The sequence below is a fragment of the Ranitomeya variabilis genome, chromosome 3 (genome assembly GCF_051348905.1).
Source record: "Ranitomeya variabilis isolate aRanVar5 chromosome 3, aRanVar5.hap1, whole genome shotgun sequence".
NCBI lineage: Eukaryota > Metazoa > Chordata > Amphibia > Anura > Dendrobatidae > Ranitomeya > Ranitomeya variabilis.
The window spans coordinates 83,257,665-83,275,471 of record NC_135234.1 but is presented as its reverse complement, the minus strand read 5'-3'; the positions used below and the strand labels follow the sequence as shown (position 1 = coordinate 83,275,471).

General features: G+C 46.5%; 1 protein-coding gene across 2 annotated transcripts in view; it reads left to right on the top strand.

The window, feature by feature from the left end:
• The window catches only part of TAOK1 (TAO kinase 1), a 117,407-nt gene that overhangs the window by 72,539 nt on the left and 27,061 nt on the right, over positions 1 to 17,807 (top strand). Inside the window, exons 4-10 of one of the 2 annotated variants that reach the window (XM_077294302.1) lie at positions 626 to 697; positions 2,639 to 2,740; positions 3,614 to 3,659; positions 4,838 to 4,934; positions 6,911 to 7,024; positions 7,489 to 7,580; positions 8,299 to 8,392. In XM_077294302.1, the coding sequence (XP_077150417.1) occupies positions 626 to 697; positions 2,639 to 2,740; positions 3,614 to 3,659; positions 4,838 to 4,934; positions 6,911 to 7,024; positions 7,489 to 7,580; positions 8,299 to 8,392 (617 nt within the window). Of the gene's footprint in view, positions 1 to 625; positions 698 to 2,638; positions 2,741 to 3,613; positions 3,660 to 4,837; positions 4,935 to 6,910; positions 7,025 to 7,488; positions 7,581 to 7,810; positions 7,968 to 8,298; positions 8,393 to 17,807 lie in introns of those variants that run through there. The other variant, XM_077294303.1, reaches the window with a different exon arrangement.

The window sequence follows — 17,807 nt, the reverse complement described above, 5'->3', positions numbered from 1 at the left end:
TATATGGCCCCCTCTAGTGGACAAATATATGTATTGAAATTGTCCACCACTTGAGGGTACAACTACAGGATGGATGAATGACCCTATGTAGCTTCCTGCATTGTTTCTTCATCTTAGAGAATCTGGAAGAATGATGGAAATGCAGTAATTGTAATGTTCGAGCACTAAAGCACTTGGCATCTTAAGCGAAGGTTACACAGGTCACAACTTCTCACAGTAGTTACCTAATCTTACATTAATGGTGACATCCGGATGACTGAGTGTAGCCTGGCCCGAAGTGCAAGGAGATTTCTTATCAGTTTCCTTTCTGCCCCACAGCTGCTTTCTGTGGAGGTTACTTGTGTCTTTGGCAGAGATGGTTGTCCTCTCCTGGAAAATGGCAGTGTCTTTAAATACCTATTCTTCCCTGTATACCACAAAGCATAGAAGCCAATGGCTGATCCTCGTATTTCTGTGCTTCACTGGTGATAAACGTCAATCCTTTAATTGCTCAATCATTTTCACAACATGGGAGGGGAAGGTGTGGAAGAGTGCGTACTACTTTTAGTAAACTTATATATTTTATAGCCATAAGAAATCCTTGTGACACGTGCTGCTTCATTTGCCAGTTTTATTTTTATCCTAGGCACATGATGTGCGCACCAATGAAGTGGTGGCCATCAAGAAAATGTCCTACAGTGGGAAACAGTCGAATGAGGTAAGTAGAAGTTCAAGGTACAATCAGCTTATCCTGTCATAATTTACTTCCGTAGTGTCCACCAATAAGGGTTAATTCCCAGCACATTCAAGTAATGGCACTTCTCATTTTGGATATGCCATCACTTTATGATCAAGTGAGGCTTGACCTCTGGGACCCACATTATCCCTGAAAATGAAGAGGTCACATCTTTAACGGGGTATTTGGGCTAGACTCTCTTCCGATATCTGTAGAGGTGACGTCACCAGTTCTGCTTTCCTCTTTCATAGCCTTTTACGGTAAGTGCACACGTTGCGGATTCCATTGTGGAGTTTTCCTCGCGGATTCAGAAAACGCCCTGCGTTTTACCTGCTGATTTTGTGCAGATTTCACCTGCGTTTTTACACCTGCAGATTCCTATATAGGAGTAGGTGTAAAACGCTGCGGAATCCGCACAAAGAATTGACATGCTGCGGAAAATAAACCGCAGGGTTTCCGCTCGGAATTTTCCGCAGCATGTGCACTGCGGATTTGGTTTTCCATAGGTTTACATGGTACTGTACAACGCATGGAAAACTGCTGCGAATCTGCAGCGTCAAATCCGCAACGTGTGCACATAGCCTTAAAGGACATGTAAGTAGGACAGGTGTATGATACTGGCTGCTCACGCACACGACCCGGCAATTATCGGAAGATGTGGCATCACAAGCCCCTTTCCCTTCGGGTTAACCACTCAGTGTGTGTTCACACTGTTTATTTTTCTAGCTATCAAACTTTTTTTCTTTCAAGCAGAAGAAGCTTCTGCACCTGCGCATTTTCTGTTTTTTTGTAAACCCGAAGTGTCTTAACAACATTTTTTGTTTGTTTTGGGGTTGTTTTGTAATTTTTGAAGCTTTTCTAGTAACGTATTTTCCTGCTCCACGTTTTTCAGTGTATTTTTGAAGCAAAAATGGAGTCAAAATGCTCAAGACACCTGTGCCTTTTTAGCCTTCTCTTTGCTTCTATTGTGAAGTATTGAGCCTCTTTCGTGGGGAAAAAGCCAGATGAATGGACATTTCCCTTATTTTTAAACTCTTGACATATTTTGAAGTGTTTAGAAGACAATCAGAAGCCTGAACATAAAGCTATTTCCCATATCAAATTTAATAGGATTAGTCTTTTGATTTTCTCGCTTGCGTCACCTTTTTCATTTTTTTTAGCAGACTCACTGAAAAAATGGCAGAAAAAGGCGCTGGTGAATGTGTCCTTATTTCCCACTGGCTGTTTTACAGTTGTGTTTTTTCCTGCACAGCAGCACCCAGGCCATCTGCTGTGCAGAGAACTCCTGCTGTCCCGCGGTGACTTGGAAATGCAGCAGATCTGAATTAATTCTTTTGGGCTGTGATGTCTGTGTATCTATATAAAAGAGGGTTATGTCACTAGATACCACAGCCATATTACACAGCATTGCAGCAGATGGAGAATACAGTGCCTCATTGGGCCCGCTATACTGTACTTATGGTGTGCTTATGTGTCCATAAAATGGAGCCGTAGGAACGCTGTAAGCAGACTACACCTTCTACGCACGTGTCCATTTCATATTTAGAATTTTTGGAAAGTAATTTGGACCTAAGCCTGAGATGTTGGATGTGACCCCCGGTGTAACTAGTGACACCGCCTATGCGGTTACAGTCACTCATGTATTTTCCACTTCTGCCTTGTATGGAAGGTGCACGTTCTGTCCCCCTTTTAATAAGTTATGTTCGACACGTCTTCATCTGGTTAAATAAGTGCCCCCCCTGCCCTCTACAGCAAATGACTGAACAGGTAATAATGGAAATATACTTTTTCGGTAACGTCTCATTATAACTTCTCACATGTTACCTTAAGTAGTTGGAGAAAGACCCCCCCCCCCCCTTCCCCAGACAAGTCATTCATTAGACCTAAGGGCACATAACTTTTTTTTCTTTCCCTCTTCTACAGAAATGGCAAGATATCGTGAAAGAAGTGAAATTTCTTCAAAGGATAAAACATCCGAACAGTATAGAATATAAAGGCTGCTATCTGAGGGAGCACACGGCATGGGTGAGGAGCCTTTCATCCCAGTGTTGCTTGCTTTTTCATGATGTCTTCTTCCTTTTTGCTGTTCATGAATACATTCTGTCTTTTATATTAGTCAATGAACCTCTGCCCGTACTAGTGTGGGAAGTGTTATCTATTGGTAATGGACGGATTAGTCCTGCAGTGTTCACCATGTTTTATTTTTTATCTACAGTGCACCATGTGATACATTTAATACTTATTGCTGAATTTGTCACTGAATTTTGGTGTATGTCACCTTGTGTATTGCAAGGAAAGTATTTCAGGCACTCTGCAAGTTGACTTGTGCATAATCTTCTCATCCACATAGCTGGCACTGGATCAATCCTAAAATATCAGAAGATCTGCACCCAATTCAGACAGTGTGTATTCACTCAATATATTAAAGGGGTTTCCGCTACCAGACACCCCCCTATCATTGGCCCCAGAGTAGAGCCGAAATAAAAAAATAAAAAAATGAATAAAATCTACAGTTCCCTGTTGGATGGGCTCCGCTTTCAACCGTGCATCCCATAATTATCACTTGACCCCTGCAGCCAATCAGTTTTCACTGATGGCCTGCAGCTCTTGAATTTATGTCCTAGAAGAAGGTAGACCATGCATATAATTTGTAACCATTTCAGCAGGCAAGAGGGCCATGAATGATTGCTCACAGGGCAGCCAAAAGGGTTACAGACAGCTGCCCTCCCAGCTGTTGCCCACTTCTTGTATCTTTATATGGCAGTGTTAATTTTTGCCTTTCCAATCTGATGCAGCGCAGCATTGTATTTGTGCTTCTTTCTCATCTGTTTCAGAAGAAAATGCAACATTTCTGTGCAGTTTAGTGATGTATACTGATTTTATGTTTCCTCTCTCCAGCTGGTTATGGAATATTGTTTAGGATCTGCATCAGACTTATTAGAAGGTAATTCTTCTTCATGGTTTGTATAGTTTTTATTTAAAGGAGTAGTACGCTTTCCTAAAGGGGTTGTCAGACATTAGGCTTCACTTTGTGACTGCAGACTTTTGAATCCCACATTGAGCACCCTGCAAAACTGAGTCCCAGATGCCGGGCGTAGTGGTCTCATGGATGCAAGTATGTGATTTGCATTCATGCGTTCTCGTGCCGACTAGATGTGCCCAGCTGTGCTCAGTTCAAGTGTGTTACTGGAGGCCAGACACATCTAGTCAGAATATGGCCGAAAGTATGAAAATTGCAAACTTGTAGTCACATGAAGGACCAGCGCTGGGACCGTAGAATCCTCAGGGTTCGCATAGAGCGACTGCCAACTTGCATCCCACGCTATAGTCCCACCCTGACTCCCCCCTAGCTACACCCATTTCAGCAGAGCTGATTCAAACCGGCAGCAAAACGTCATAGTTTTGCGCAACTCCCAGTTGTGCCAACATTTAGAAAATTTTCAAAGCCGCAATTTATGCCAGAATTCTGGTGAAATTGCTTTGAATCGGGACCAAGGTGTAAAACAAACCTAAAATCAATGGGGGCCATTTCCAAAGTTTGACCGAAGCTCCTTTTTGTATGCACACCTCGGGGCCCTGACCACTTGGGACTAGTCAGGCTGGTAAATGCTATAATTGCTCCCAGCTCCTTTCACATGGTGTATTGGCACCACTGCATCCCTTTTGTATAAAAGCTGTTTTATAGACTGATAGCAGAATCACTTTTAGGGTATGTGCACATTCTGCGGATTTTGCTGCGGATTCGCAGCAGTTTTCCAAGCGTTTACAGTACCATGTAAACCTATGGAAAACAAAATCCGCAGTGCTCATGCTGCGGAAAAAAATGCGCAGAAACGTAGCATTGTTTATTCCGCAGCATGTCAATTCTTTGCGCGGATTCCGCAGCGGTTTACACCTGCTCCATAATAGGAATCCGCAGGTGTAAAACCGCAGGTGAAATCCGCACAAAAAACGCAAAAACAAAACGTGGTAATTCCGCAGTGCAGATTACCTGCGGATTTACCAAAATCGGTCGGGAAAAATCTGCAGAGTAATCCGCCGCGTGTGCGCACAGCCTAACATTCTTCAGCTTGACATTGTCTACGCAAGTGACATTTATTTATTTTTTCTCTTGTTATTCAGTACACAAAAAGCCATTGCAAGAAAATGAAATTGCGGCAATCACACACGGGGCACTGCAGGGATTAGCTTATTTGCATTCTCATAATTTAATCCATAGGTGAGTAGATAATTGATAGCTTTTTATATTAACATTGGCAGAAGTAATTACAGTTTCCATAATTTAAAAAACGAATTTTCCCACTTCCTCCCCAAATTGTGTATTTCATTCTTTAGCATTGTGTATATACTATGCTTAGTGCTCCACAGCACAGAAATTCCTTAAATAACGGGCTGTAGAGCTTAGAAGGATGCCTTGTAGAAGAAGATGACCCTAAAGCTTGAGGCTGCTCTGCGGAGACACCCTTGGGGCAGTATTTCTTGTTCTAATTTTTGTAAGGTGTAGTAACCAAGAATAAGTTATGTAGATGAAATCACCAAATGCTTAATTATGCCCACATAACTGCCTACAACTACCGCTCTGTAAGTAGAATACGATAAAGGATGTAGAAAATGGGCCCCATCCCTAATTTAAGATTGAAAAACTGAAGCACATTTTTATTAAAGAGAACCTGACCCAGTCCACAGGCAACATGAATCAGACACTGGCTGCATGATCTAAAAAAAACCAAAAACATACTTTTTAAACTGCCAAGGATACTATTCGAACTGATGGGTCCCTGGTGGCTTCTCTCCACCCACTGCCAGTGACCTAGAGGTCTCTGCCTAAACTTGTGTATAGCGAGAGACCTTTCACTCCAGGACGGCGGGCAGGGAGAAGCCACTGGGACCCATCTGTTAGACTAGTCTCCTTGGCCACTTACAAAGTATGTTTTTCTCTGAAATGCTTCAACGTTTCAGAGTCAAACATACCTGGCTGAGATCAAGCATCCGTCCCTGATCACGCCAAGTGCATTTCCTTACACAGCCGGGAGGCCAGGAGCGCCATTCTAAAGCAAAAATAATAAAAACAAACAATGAAGAAACCACAGTTCTGTCTCGTGATTAGGATGTCCCTGAGGTCAGACCCCTAAAATAAAGTGAATGCATATCTTATCTACATTGCTTTACAAGATGGAAATGTTACTTTAGGCATAATTGCAGTATAAACAGAACAAAGACACTCTTGACTCCGAGTACCTGCTATCAATCTGGGGGCTTCCTGTTCTAGGTAATAAAACAGTTGGAGGCCCCATATTAGTGATTTTAGTAAATAGAACCCAGTACCAAAACCTTGCAAAAGTAGCCCTAATGTCCCCCAAAAGTGCCTGACTTTCACAGTCGGCCCAATCTGCCTGGTAGTGGAATAGCAGTATACAGCGCAGTATCCCACAACCAGTCGCTCTCCCAGTGAAAAAGTGAGATCTCGCTCTTTCCACCAATCCAGCATTACCGTGGATTCACTTTGTCGCTGAATGGGAATGTCATTACAGCAGTTACAATTTGGTGACAACTCAGTCCGGGTCAGTACCGAATTAATGGAAAGAGCGAGATCTTGCTTTGTCATTGCAAGAGGCGCTCTGCTTGCCAGGATCCCACAACCCGCATATTTGGGCTCAGGTTTGCTGGAATGTCGAACCCTCTCGGGAAATTAGAGCTTCTTCAGTGACGTGTTGTTACTGGATTATATTAGCAAAATCGCCCAATCTGCCGCAGCCCATCGCTCTTATTAAATACAAAGGGCGCCCCCAGATTGGTGCCAGGTTCTCCTTAAGGACCCCTATACACATTAGAGATCCATCTCTTGTGTTTGGTGGCACTCTGCCTATTCACTGTTCCCTCCCCTCAACAATCTGCTGGAATTTCACCGTCCGATCCTTTAGTTTAGGGCAGAGATGAGCTCTAGCGAGTGGAGTCACAGAAGACGAGATCACTCGTCTGACAGCTAAAATATGAGGGTCTTTAGTTGCTTATATATACACACATCATAAAACATTTCCTGATTATAAGTATAAATCCATTGTGTGGTGGGCTTTGTGTAGAGCTGCTCCTCTGGCCAGATCCTGATACATGGTGACCAGGTATGACCTCCAGACCACTTTTATTAATGGTAGCAATGACTACCGTCTCACTTTTGTAACATTGTGTTTTCCATAGAGATATAAAGGCAGGTAACATCCTTCTCACAGAGCCGGGCCAGGTGAAACTTGCTGACTTTGGGTCTGCATCTATAGCCTCTCCTGCCAATTCATTTGTGGGGACTCCATATTGGTAAGTGATAGATGAAGCTTATGTCATAGCTTTGTTCTACTAAGATGCAGCACACTTTTGATTTATCTATATATATATCCAGAAATCAGTGTTGCTATGGAAACTGTAAGGTTAGAATCCCAAATGTCTTGATATTTCTGGGCTGTCTGTTAGCCGTACGCCTTATTGTACGCCTATATGCCAGTGTATTAGTATTAGACGCTATATATGTTTTAGCTTGTTTACTTGACGATATAATCTTTAAGGGCAATTTTTTTAAGGTGATCTACCGGGTCTGTGATAAATTTCTGATAGCTTGTTCCCCAGCGGTGGGCTCCACATCAGTCTCTAGTTCGGGACCCCGTTGTGCTACCACTGTGACAAAACTAACTGAAGACGTGCAGCTCTCTACTCACTTCTATGGGAGTTCCCAATATCACCAAGCACGAAGACTGTAACCTTATGGTGTTTGCTTTCTATTTTAGGATGGCCCCTGAAGTAATCTTAGCCATGGATGAAGGACAGTATGATGGGAAAGTGGATGTTTGGTCTCTTGGGATCACTTGTATTGAATTAGGTAAATTCTGATTGTGGTCTCCCAAATGCATCTATTAGTGGGGGGAGGGAGTCATATTTGGGAATATTGTAAAAGGGTGTGTGTGTGCAGGCCTACATTCCTGCCATGACATTGCACATGAAGAGACCCCACTGCATGCTGCACCCCCCAGCCTGTACTGGGCACATAGGATAGCACCGAGCATCATAATGGGCATTGAGCGACTGGCCTAGAAGTCATGCTGTGCGGAGTCTAGTAGCGTGCCAGAAGGGCCAGGAGAGTTTACCTGCTCAACCTTATTATGTCTGTTCCAAAAACTCTGTGTGTTCGCAGCCAGAAAAGCATTTTCTGTAATGGATTCTTGGAAAAGTCTTAAGTTTTTCACCTCCAAAAAAAACCCCTGTGAATGTAAGCTTAGATTACCGTCGCTGATGGGTCTTTGTGTTTTAGTTGGAAAGAGGGAATAAGCAGCTGCCAGACACCTTCATTGCCGCTCATCTCTGTTGGAAATGAAATCTGTTCATAGACGTAACATTTCTAGCTGCACATTTTGTCCTTAGGTTGCCCTGTAGTTCTCGTTTTGTCATAAGAGTTATCACATGCCATGACCGGGTTAGTCTGACACTTGACCTTTCTTGTACTCTGTTAAAGGGAAATAAAATAAAGTCTTTGATTAAAATACAAGGAAGATTGGTAATGGGGTTTGGGAGATTTATCAGTTGATGTTTGTTCTTCACAGCTGAAAGGAAACCTCCTTTGTTTAACATGAATGCAATGAGTGCCTTATACCACATAGCGCAGAATGAGTCTCCCACACTTCAGTCTAGTGAATGGTGAGTATTCCACATGACCGTCATAACGTTCCTCTCTCATCAGTGCCATTGTTTGCTTAACAATTGATCACAATTGCTTTCATTTATGTTTGTTTCATGGTCGCAATCCTTTAAAACAAACAAAAAATTATCATTGGTCATATATTACAAATAGACTTGTAATGAGAAATTGGACTCTGAATACATGATGCAAACTTGCAGTGTAATCTTTAGGTTTTTGAAAGGAAAAAAAAAACAAAAAAATTGTTTTTCTTCAAGGAACCTTTCATGTCATTTTTAGCATCTAAACTGTCCCCAGTGCGTTTAGTGATGCAATGTGCATCACGAACACATTTTTTTTCATTAAAAATGGCGCTGTAGTCTTGTGCAAAAAGCACTGTATATACAGTAGTTTGATCGTCGTACCTGCTCATTTAGTCTTAGCTGTGTGCTTAATTTCGTTCAGTCAAAGTTGTCGCTGCTAACGCAATCTGAATGATGTTCCTGGGGTTGTGCCGACATCACTAAAATACGCTTTGAAAAATCCTGCGCTTGTGCCGTGTATCGTGGAGCCGCGCTTTTGTGCAGTGTCGATCAGGGAGCTGCGCATGCTCCGTGACGAGCGGCTCAGGCCGCACACAGTTAGTGAAGCTGGGTACTACACACCGCTTCGGTGCGTGCGCCAGGGAGCTGCTCGTCACGGTGCTTTCGCGGGGAGCCGCTGACTAAATGAGCAGGTACGATCTAGATAACTATACACTGTGTGCAGAATTATTAGGCAAGTTGTATTTTCATCACATGATACTTTTTATCCATGTTGTCCTACTCCAAGCTGTTCAGGCTTGAGAGCCAACTACCAATTAAGTAAATCAGGAGTTGTGCATCTCTGTAATGAGGAGGGGTGTTGTCTAATGACATCATAACCCTATATAAGGTGTACTTAATTATTAGGCAACTTCCTTTCCTTTGGCAAAACGGGTCAGAAGAGAGATTTGATGGGCTCTGAAAAGTCCAAAATTGTGAGATGTCTTGCAGAGGGATGCAGCAGTCTTGAAATTGCCAAACTTTTGAAGCGTGATCACCGAACAATCAAGCGTTTCATGGCAAATAGCCAACAGGGTCGCAAGAAGCGTGTTGGGCAAAAGAGGTGCAAAATAACTGCCCATGAATTGAGTAAAATCAAGCGTGAAGCTGCCAAGATGCCATTTCCCACCAGTTTTGCCATATTTCAGAACTGCAACGTTACTGGGGTAACAAAAAGCACAAGGTGTGGGATACTCAGGGACATGGCCAAGGTAAGGAAGGCTGAAAAATGACCACCTCTGAACAAGAAACATAAGATAAAACGTCAAGACTGGGCCAAGAAATAACTTAAGACCGACTTTTCAAAGGTTTTTTTGGACTGATGAAATGAGTGACTCTTGATGGGCCAGATGGATGGGCCAGAGGCTGGATCAGTAAAGGGCAGAGAGCTCCACTCCGACTCAGACGCCAGCAAGGTGGAGGTGGGGTACTGGTATGGGCTGGTATCATCAAAGATAAACTTGTGGGACCTTTTCGGGTTGAGGATGGAGTGAAGCTTAACTCCCAGACCTACTGCCAGTTTCTGGAAGACAACTTCTGGTACAGGAAGAAGTCAGTATCGTTAAAGAAAAACATGATTTTCATGCAGGACAATGCTCCATCACATGCCTCCAACTACTCGACAGCGTGGCTGGCCAGTAAAGGTCTGAAAGAAGAAAAAATAATGACATGGCCCCCTTGTTCACCTGATCTGAACCCCATAGAGAACCTGTGGTCCCTCATAAAATGTGAGATCTACAAGGAGGGAAAACAGTACACCTCTCGGAACAGTGTCTGGGAGGCTGTGGTGGCTGCCGCACACAATGTTGATCGTATACAGATTATATATATATTAGTGGCTATATTGGTCACTAATTTTTGTGGGGTTTGTTTTTGCATGTCAGAAATGTTGATTTCTAAATTTTGTGCAGCTATATTGGTTTACCTGGTGAAAATAAACAAGTGAGATGGGAATATATTTGGTTTTTATTAAGTTGCCTAATAATTCTGCACAGTAATAGTTACCTGCACAAACAGATATCCTATTAAGATATACAAATCTAAAAAAAAAAAACACTCCAACTTCCAAAAATAATAAGCTTTGATATTTGAGTCTTTTGGGTTGATTGAGAACATAATTGTTGATCAATAAAAATAATCCTCTAAAATACAACTTGCCTAATAATTCTGCACACAGTGTATAACGTACTTTTTGCACAAGATTACAGTGCCACTTTTGATGAAAAACGAAATGATCCCAACTGTATAACAATGTAACGCAGAAGTAAATGTATAAATAAAGACAGTTCAGATTTGAACAAGAGCCCGATCTTATCAGTGTCAGAGGTATACACAAATCATACCCACTGTATAGGAAAAGCTCGATTTGCTCATACATGATGGAGCTATGGGGACACTGTTGGCCTCATTCGGTTGAACAGGTGTGGTCTATGGGATACATTCATTAGGTATAGTTTGGGTTTTGGTCTTTTTTAAATATTTTTCCATCTAACACTGCACAGATTAGTACATTAAAAATCATTTTTAAAGATCCTTTTTAAAGGGTCTTCCTATTATGCAGAGATGGGAATACCGACATATAAGGGGACACAAGTGCTGGCCACATTTGCTAGTTCCAGAACTCCTGTGGAAGTGACTGTAAACCCCCCCGGAGCTCTTTTCGGTTTTGTGTTTTCATTTTTCGCTCCCCTCTTTCCCAGAGCAATAACTTTTTTTTTTATTTTTCTGTCAATATGGCCATGTGAGGGCTTATTTTTTGCGGGATGAGTTGTACTTTTGAACGAGACCATTGGCTCTACCATGTCGTGTACTAGAATATGGAAAAAAAAATTCCAAGTGCGGAGAAATTGCAAAAAAAAGTGCAATCCCACACTTGTCTTTTGTTTTGGCTTTTTTGCTAGGTTCACTAAATGCTAGAACTGACCTGCCATTATGGATCTCCAGGTCTTTACAAGTTCATAGACACCAAACATGTGTGGGTTCTTTTTTATATAAGTGGTAATAAAAAATTCCAAACTTTGCTAAAAAATAAGAAAAATGCTCAATTTTCCGAGACCCGTAGCGTCTCCATTTTTCGTGATCTCAGGTTGCATGAGGCCTTATTTTTTGAGTGCCAAGCTGACGTTTTTAATTATACCATTTCGGTGGAGATGCGTTCTTTTGACCTCCTGTTATTGCATTTTAATGCAATGTCACAGCGACCAAAAAACACGTAATTCTGGCGTTTTGAATTTTTTTCTCCTACGTATCATTGGGGGACACAGGACGAATGGGTGTTATGCTGCTGCCACCAGGAGGACACTAAGTTAAACACACACAAAAGATTAACTCCTCCCCTGCAGTATACACCCACGGCTGGACAATCCGGAGCCAGTTCTTACTTAGTGTCTCAGGAGGCACTTGGGTCCTCAGGACCCCACCAATTTTTCTTTTTGATTTAACGGAGAGAAGGGAGCGACAGGCAAATTTTCAGCCCTGATCTCTCCCGCACCAACAACGGGCAAGTACACGGAGCGTTCCTCCTGTATCCTTTCCCGCGACGATGGATGCCAGCCCTGGCTCACCTTTCAGTGTGGCGACGGTTCCCTAGCGTTCCGATCTCCCTCCCTCCTTTTCAGGCGACCATGGGGACTAATCATCCACCTAAGTCTCCTGGAGCCAGGGCACAGCCGGACAGATTGACAGGGCGTCCGTGCAGCCGTCCACTGCATCACCACTGTATATAGCGGTTGACACATGGCGGCAGTAGCTCTCCACCCTCTCCCTATCAAGGTGAAGGTGGATGGAGCATCGGTCCCATCGCACAAGGTAAGTGCGGGGACCGACGAGCTGGCAGCAGGGGGGGCCCCCTTACTCTCTTCCAATGCGGCTCTGCAGCCGCGGGGCAGCGTGCGGCTCTGCAGCCGCGGGGCAGCGTGCGGCTCTGCAGCCGCGGGGCAGCGTGCGGCTCTGCAGCCGCGGGACAGCGTGAGGCTCTGCAACCGCGGGGCAGCGTGCGGCTCTGCAGCCGCGGGGCAGCGTTATTCCTCTGTGGGGGCTCGGCGGCGCCCAGGCCCGGGCCGGACTAGCGCCCGCCTACAAGCACGCCGCCGCCCGCCCACGACACGCCCCCTCCCTGGGCGCTTCTCGCTCCCGAGAAGCGCCCTTCTCACATCTCGGCGGCCATCTTGGATCAGGAAGTGCGCTGACGGCTCTGCAGCACCGCAGCGCACAGGAGGATCTCCCTGCCAGCCACCGCAGAACTTAGGTGAGACGCACCCAATAGGATTGTCTCCCCCCCTGCCAGTACGCTCATTTAATCAGAAACATGTCACAGTCTAGGCATAAACAGACTGGAAAGACCCACTCTGTTATTTTTGCTGTGTGCACCTCCTGCAAGATATCTCTGCCCCGAGGTCACACTACCCCGCTGTGCTCCGCCTGCGAAACGCCTGCGGCACAGGATACTCCGGCCTCTGACCCGGAATGTACCGAGCCTAGTACCCCCGCATGGGCGTCCTCCCTCGCTCGCTCTGTGGCATCTTTGGAAAGGACGATACAGTCCCTCCGTGACCCGTCCCTTACTCAGGGAACTTCCACGGAGGTTGTAACGCGGTCTAAGAACCCTTCGCGGTCTAGAGGTCGTACTGTTTCTAGAAGCCCTCACTCATCCAAGAAAAGGTCCAGAGTAATGTCTCCGGTCCGTGATCAGCCCTCAAACTCAGAGAGCGATGTCTCTCGTCACTCTTCCCCGACTCATAGCAGGGAATCCCTCCTGGATGACGCATCCGACGCGTCCTGTTCTCCAGAGTATCGTCACGATCAAGAGACTCTAGATTCTCTTATAGATTCTGTTAGTCAGACGCTTCAGTTAGAGGATGAAATCCCGTCCAAGGCGGCTCATCCCGTGTCATTTGGGCGAGCCACAAAGGCTCATAAATTTTTTCCTACGCACCCTCAGTTCAAGGATATTGTAGATCAACATAGAGTCCGTCCGGATAAACGTTTCTCAGGTCAGAAGGCTATGCAATCAAAGTATCCGTTCGCTCAGGACCTAACTAAGGAGTGGTCTCAGTCACCCTCCGTGGACCCGCCAGTGTCGCGGCTAGCCACCAAGGCGGTTCTATCCTCCTCCGAGGGTGCGTCCATCAAGCATCCCACTGATAGACAAATTGACCAGATGGCTCGCTCGGCTTTTGAAGCCTCCTCGGCTTCTCTCTTTCCCTCTTTTGCCATCACGTGGGTCGCAAAAGCCATGTCCCATTGGGCAGAGTCTTTATCCTCTACGGCACTACGGGCCGACTTACCCCCAGAAATTTCACACCTGGCCACTCAGATCGCCAGAGCGGGGGACTTTGTAGTTTCCGCGTCCTTAGACGCGGCCAACTGTGCCTCACAGGCAGCGGCCAATGCTGTCACGATCCGCAGATCCCTTTGGCTCAGGGACTGGAAAGCGGACTCGGGATCCAAGAAATCCCTCACGTCTCTTCCATACCAGGGCGAACGTCTATTTGGGGATAAACTAGACAAAATAATCGCAGACTCCACAGGAGGAAAGAGCAAATTTCTTCCCCAGCAACGTACTTTTCGCCCCTTTCGCAATCAACAGGGCCGAGGCCGATATTTCCGTTTCGGCTCCAATTGGTCCAATCCCTCCTCCGCGCCACCTGGCGTCGGGAGAGGTCAGCGCAAGGACAGAGCCTCCCAGCCGTCTTACAAGCCTTCTCCCACTTGGAGAGGCAGACCCAGACAACAGGGATCCCGAGGGCCCAGACCTGGCAGGTCCCCACCTCAATGACTTTTGGCAAACACCGAAGGACACCGACAAAGTAGGCGGCCGCCTACTTTTCTTTCGGGACGCGTGGCTCTCGGTAGTTTCCGACCGATGGGTCCGCGACCTAGTGTCCTACGGTTACAGGATAGAGTTTGTCTCTCTTCCCCCGCCTCGTTTCTTCCAGTCCCCCCCTCCCAGGGCAAGGGTCGGTCAGTATTTCCAGGCTATAAGGTCGCTATGGGAAGATGGGGTCATCATCCCGGTACCTCAGAACGAGTGGTACCAAGGTTTTTATTCCAACCTTTTCATCGTACCAAAAAAGGACGGCTCAGTACGTCCAATACTAGACCTCAAACTTCTCAACAGGTACGTACGCGTACATCATTTCCGTATGGAGTCCCTCCGCTCGGTGATTGCCTCTCTGGAAGAGGGCGAGTTTCTTGCATCTCTAGATGTGCAGGACGCTTATCTGCACATCCCCATCCTACCGTCTCATCAGCGGTTCCTCCGCTTCGCGGTCCAGGGACACCATTTTCAGTTTGTCGCCCTACCCTTCGGGCTTGCCACTGCCCCTCGGGTATTCACCAAGGTCATGGCAGCTGCCGTGGCCATTCTCCATGCTCGAGGTATAGTGGTGTTGCCCTACTTGGACGACATTCTCATAAAGGGTCCCTCTTTTCGGTCCTGCTCAGAAGCAGTAGATGTCACGATAAATACCTTTTTGCGCCTGGGTTGGAAGATCAATTTCAAAAAATCTTCTCCAGTCCCGGCTCAAACCATATCCTACCTGGGGATGATCCTAGATTCCTCTCGGGGTCTAGTACTTCTACCTCCGGAAAAGGTATCCACTCTGCAGAGAGAAGTCCGAAAGCTTACCCAACCTCTCCCTCACTCCCTACGTTTCTCCATGAGGGTTCTCGGCAGGATGGTGGCGGCAATGGAGGCAGTGCCCTTTGCGGTATTTCACCTCCGTCCCCTACAGCACGCCCTTCTAGCAGTATGGGACAGGAATCCTGCCTCGCTAGACCGCCGTCTCCTGCTCTCTCGCTCAATCAGGCAGTCCCTCAGGTGGTGGACCAAGAGGTCCTCCCTGACTCGGGGGAAGTCCTTTCTTCCGGTGCACTGGTTGGTCGTCACAACGGACGCCAGTCTCTTCGGCTGGGGCGCTGTGTTCCGATGCCACTCGACTCAGGGTCGCTGGTCCCCGCAGGAATCCCAGCTGCCCATCAACATCCTAGAGATTCGGGCAATCCGACTGGCACTCCGCCAGTTTCAGCCGTTTCTTTCCGGCCGCGCGGTCAGAGTCCAGTCCGACAACGCCACTGCGGTAGCCTACATCAACCGGCAAGGGGGCACTCGCAGCAAGGCGGCCATGGTCGAGGTATCGCTCATTCTCCGCTGGGCCGAGACCAACCACTCCATACTATCAGCAGTTTACATCCCGGGCGTGGAAAACTGGGAAGCGGACTTTCTAAGTCGCCACAGCCTCGATCCCGGAGAGTGGTCTCTCCATCCCGCAGTCTTTCACCAGATATGCTCTCGTTGGGGGACTCCGGACGTGGACCTGATGGCATCTCGCCTCAATTGCCAGGTTCCCGTCTTCATGGCCAGGTCTCACGACCCCTCAGCCTTCGGAGCCGACGCTCTAGTCCTCTCATGGCAGGGTTTCAGACTCCCATACATTTTTCCCCCAATTCCTCTTCTGGCAAAGGTAATCAGGAAGATCAGGGCAGAACGGATTCCAGTAATTCTCATCGCCCCGGACTGGCCGCGCAGGACGTGGTACGCCGAGATGGTGCAACTGGTCTCAGACGTACCCTGGAGGCTGCCAAGTCGCGCAGACCTTCTGTCTCAAGGGCCCATTTACCACCCGAACTCAGAGGCCCTATCTTTAACGGCGTGGCCGTTGAGTCCTGGGTACTGAGGCAGAAGGGTTTGCCCCAGACGGTTATATCTACCATGCTCCGCGCACGCAAGCCTTCCTCCATGCGCATCTACCACCGCGCCTGGAAGGCTTACTTCGCCTGGTGCAGAGATCGGGGTCGGTCTCCCCTCCAATTTTCTATTCCTCACATTTTGGAATTCCTCCAATCAGGCGTAAATTTGGGCCTTGCTCTCAGCTCTCTTAAGGGCCAAATTTCTGCTCTCTCGGTTCTTTTCCAGAGAAGGATTGCAAACAAATTGCAAGTCAAGACTTTCATCCAGGGAGTTTCTCATATGGTTCCACCTTACAAGATGCCCTTGGAACCATGGGATCTGAATCTGGTCCTCTGTGCTCTTCAAGAGCCACCCTTTGAACCCTTGCAAGAAGTGTCCTTGCGGTTCTTATCGTGGAAGATTGCCTTTCTCGTGGCTGTCACGTCTATTAGACGTGTCTCTGAGCTAGCAGCCCTGTCTTGCCAACCTCCTTTCCTCGTGTTCCACCAGGACAAGGTAGTTCTACGGACATGTCCGACTTTTCTTCCGAAGGTCGTTTCCTCATTCCATCTTAATGAGGAGATTGTTCTTCCCTCACTGTGCCCTGCTCCTTCTCACCGCACGGAAAGGGCGCTCCACACTCTGGACCTAGTGAGGGGTCTCAGACGTTATGTCTCTAGAACTGCGTCTCTCCGTAGGTCAGACGCCTTGTTCGTTCTTCCGGAAGGGCCACGGAAGGGTCTACCCGCTTCCAAGGCCTCCATTGCCAAGTGGATTCGTTCCGCCATCCAAGAGTCCTACCGTGTCAAGGGTCACGCCGCACCTCCGGGGATCAAGGCTCATTCTACCCGGTCAGTCGGCGCGTCCTGGGCCATCCGGCATCAGGCATCGGCAGCACAGGTCTGTAAGGCTGCCACATGGTCCAGCCTACATACGTTCACGAAGCACTACCATGTGCACTCTCAGGCCTCGGCAGACGCGTCCGTCGGTAGGCGAATCCTACAAGCGGCAGTGTCTCATCTGTAGCTCGTAGGCACGCACAGCATTTATAACTTCTTGTTGCCCACCCAGGGACTGCTTTGGGACGTCCCATTCGTCCTGTGTCCCCCAATGATACGTAGGAGAAAAGGAGATTTTTGTGTACTCACCGTAAAATCTCTTTCTCCGAGTCAATCATTGGGGGACACAGCACCCTCCCTGTTAGCCTAGTTTGGCTTGGTTATTCTTTTCAGTCTGTGTTTTTGACTATAACATGTTTTCTGTTTTTAACTGGTTTACTCCTACTGCTTTGTTACCGAACTGGCTCCGGATTGTCCAGCCGTGGGTGTATACTGCAGGGGAGGAGTTAATCTTTTGTGTGTGTTTAACTTAGTGTCCTCCTGGTGGCAGCAGCATAACACCCATTCGTCCTGTGTCCCCCAATGATTGACTCGGAGAAAGAGATTTTACGGTGAGTACACAAAAATCTCCTTTTCTCGCTACGCCGTTTAGTGATCAGGTTAATTCTTTTTTTTTTTTTTTTTTTTTGATTGTGCAATTCTGAATGCAGCGATACCAAATATATGTAGATTTGATTTTTTTCTGTTATTATTATTTTATTTTGAATGAGGCGAAAGGGAGTGATTTGAACTTTTTATATTTTACTTTTTTTTTTTTTTTTTTTTTACTTTTGCCATGCTTCAA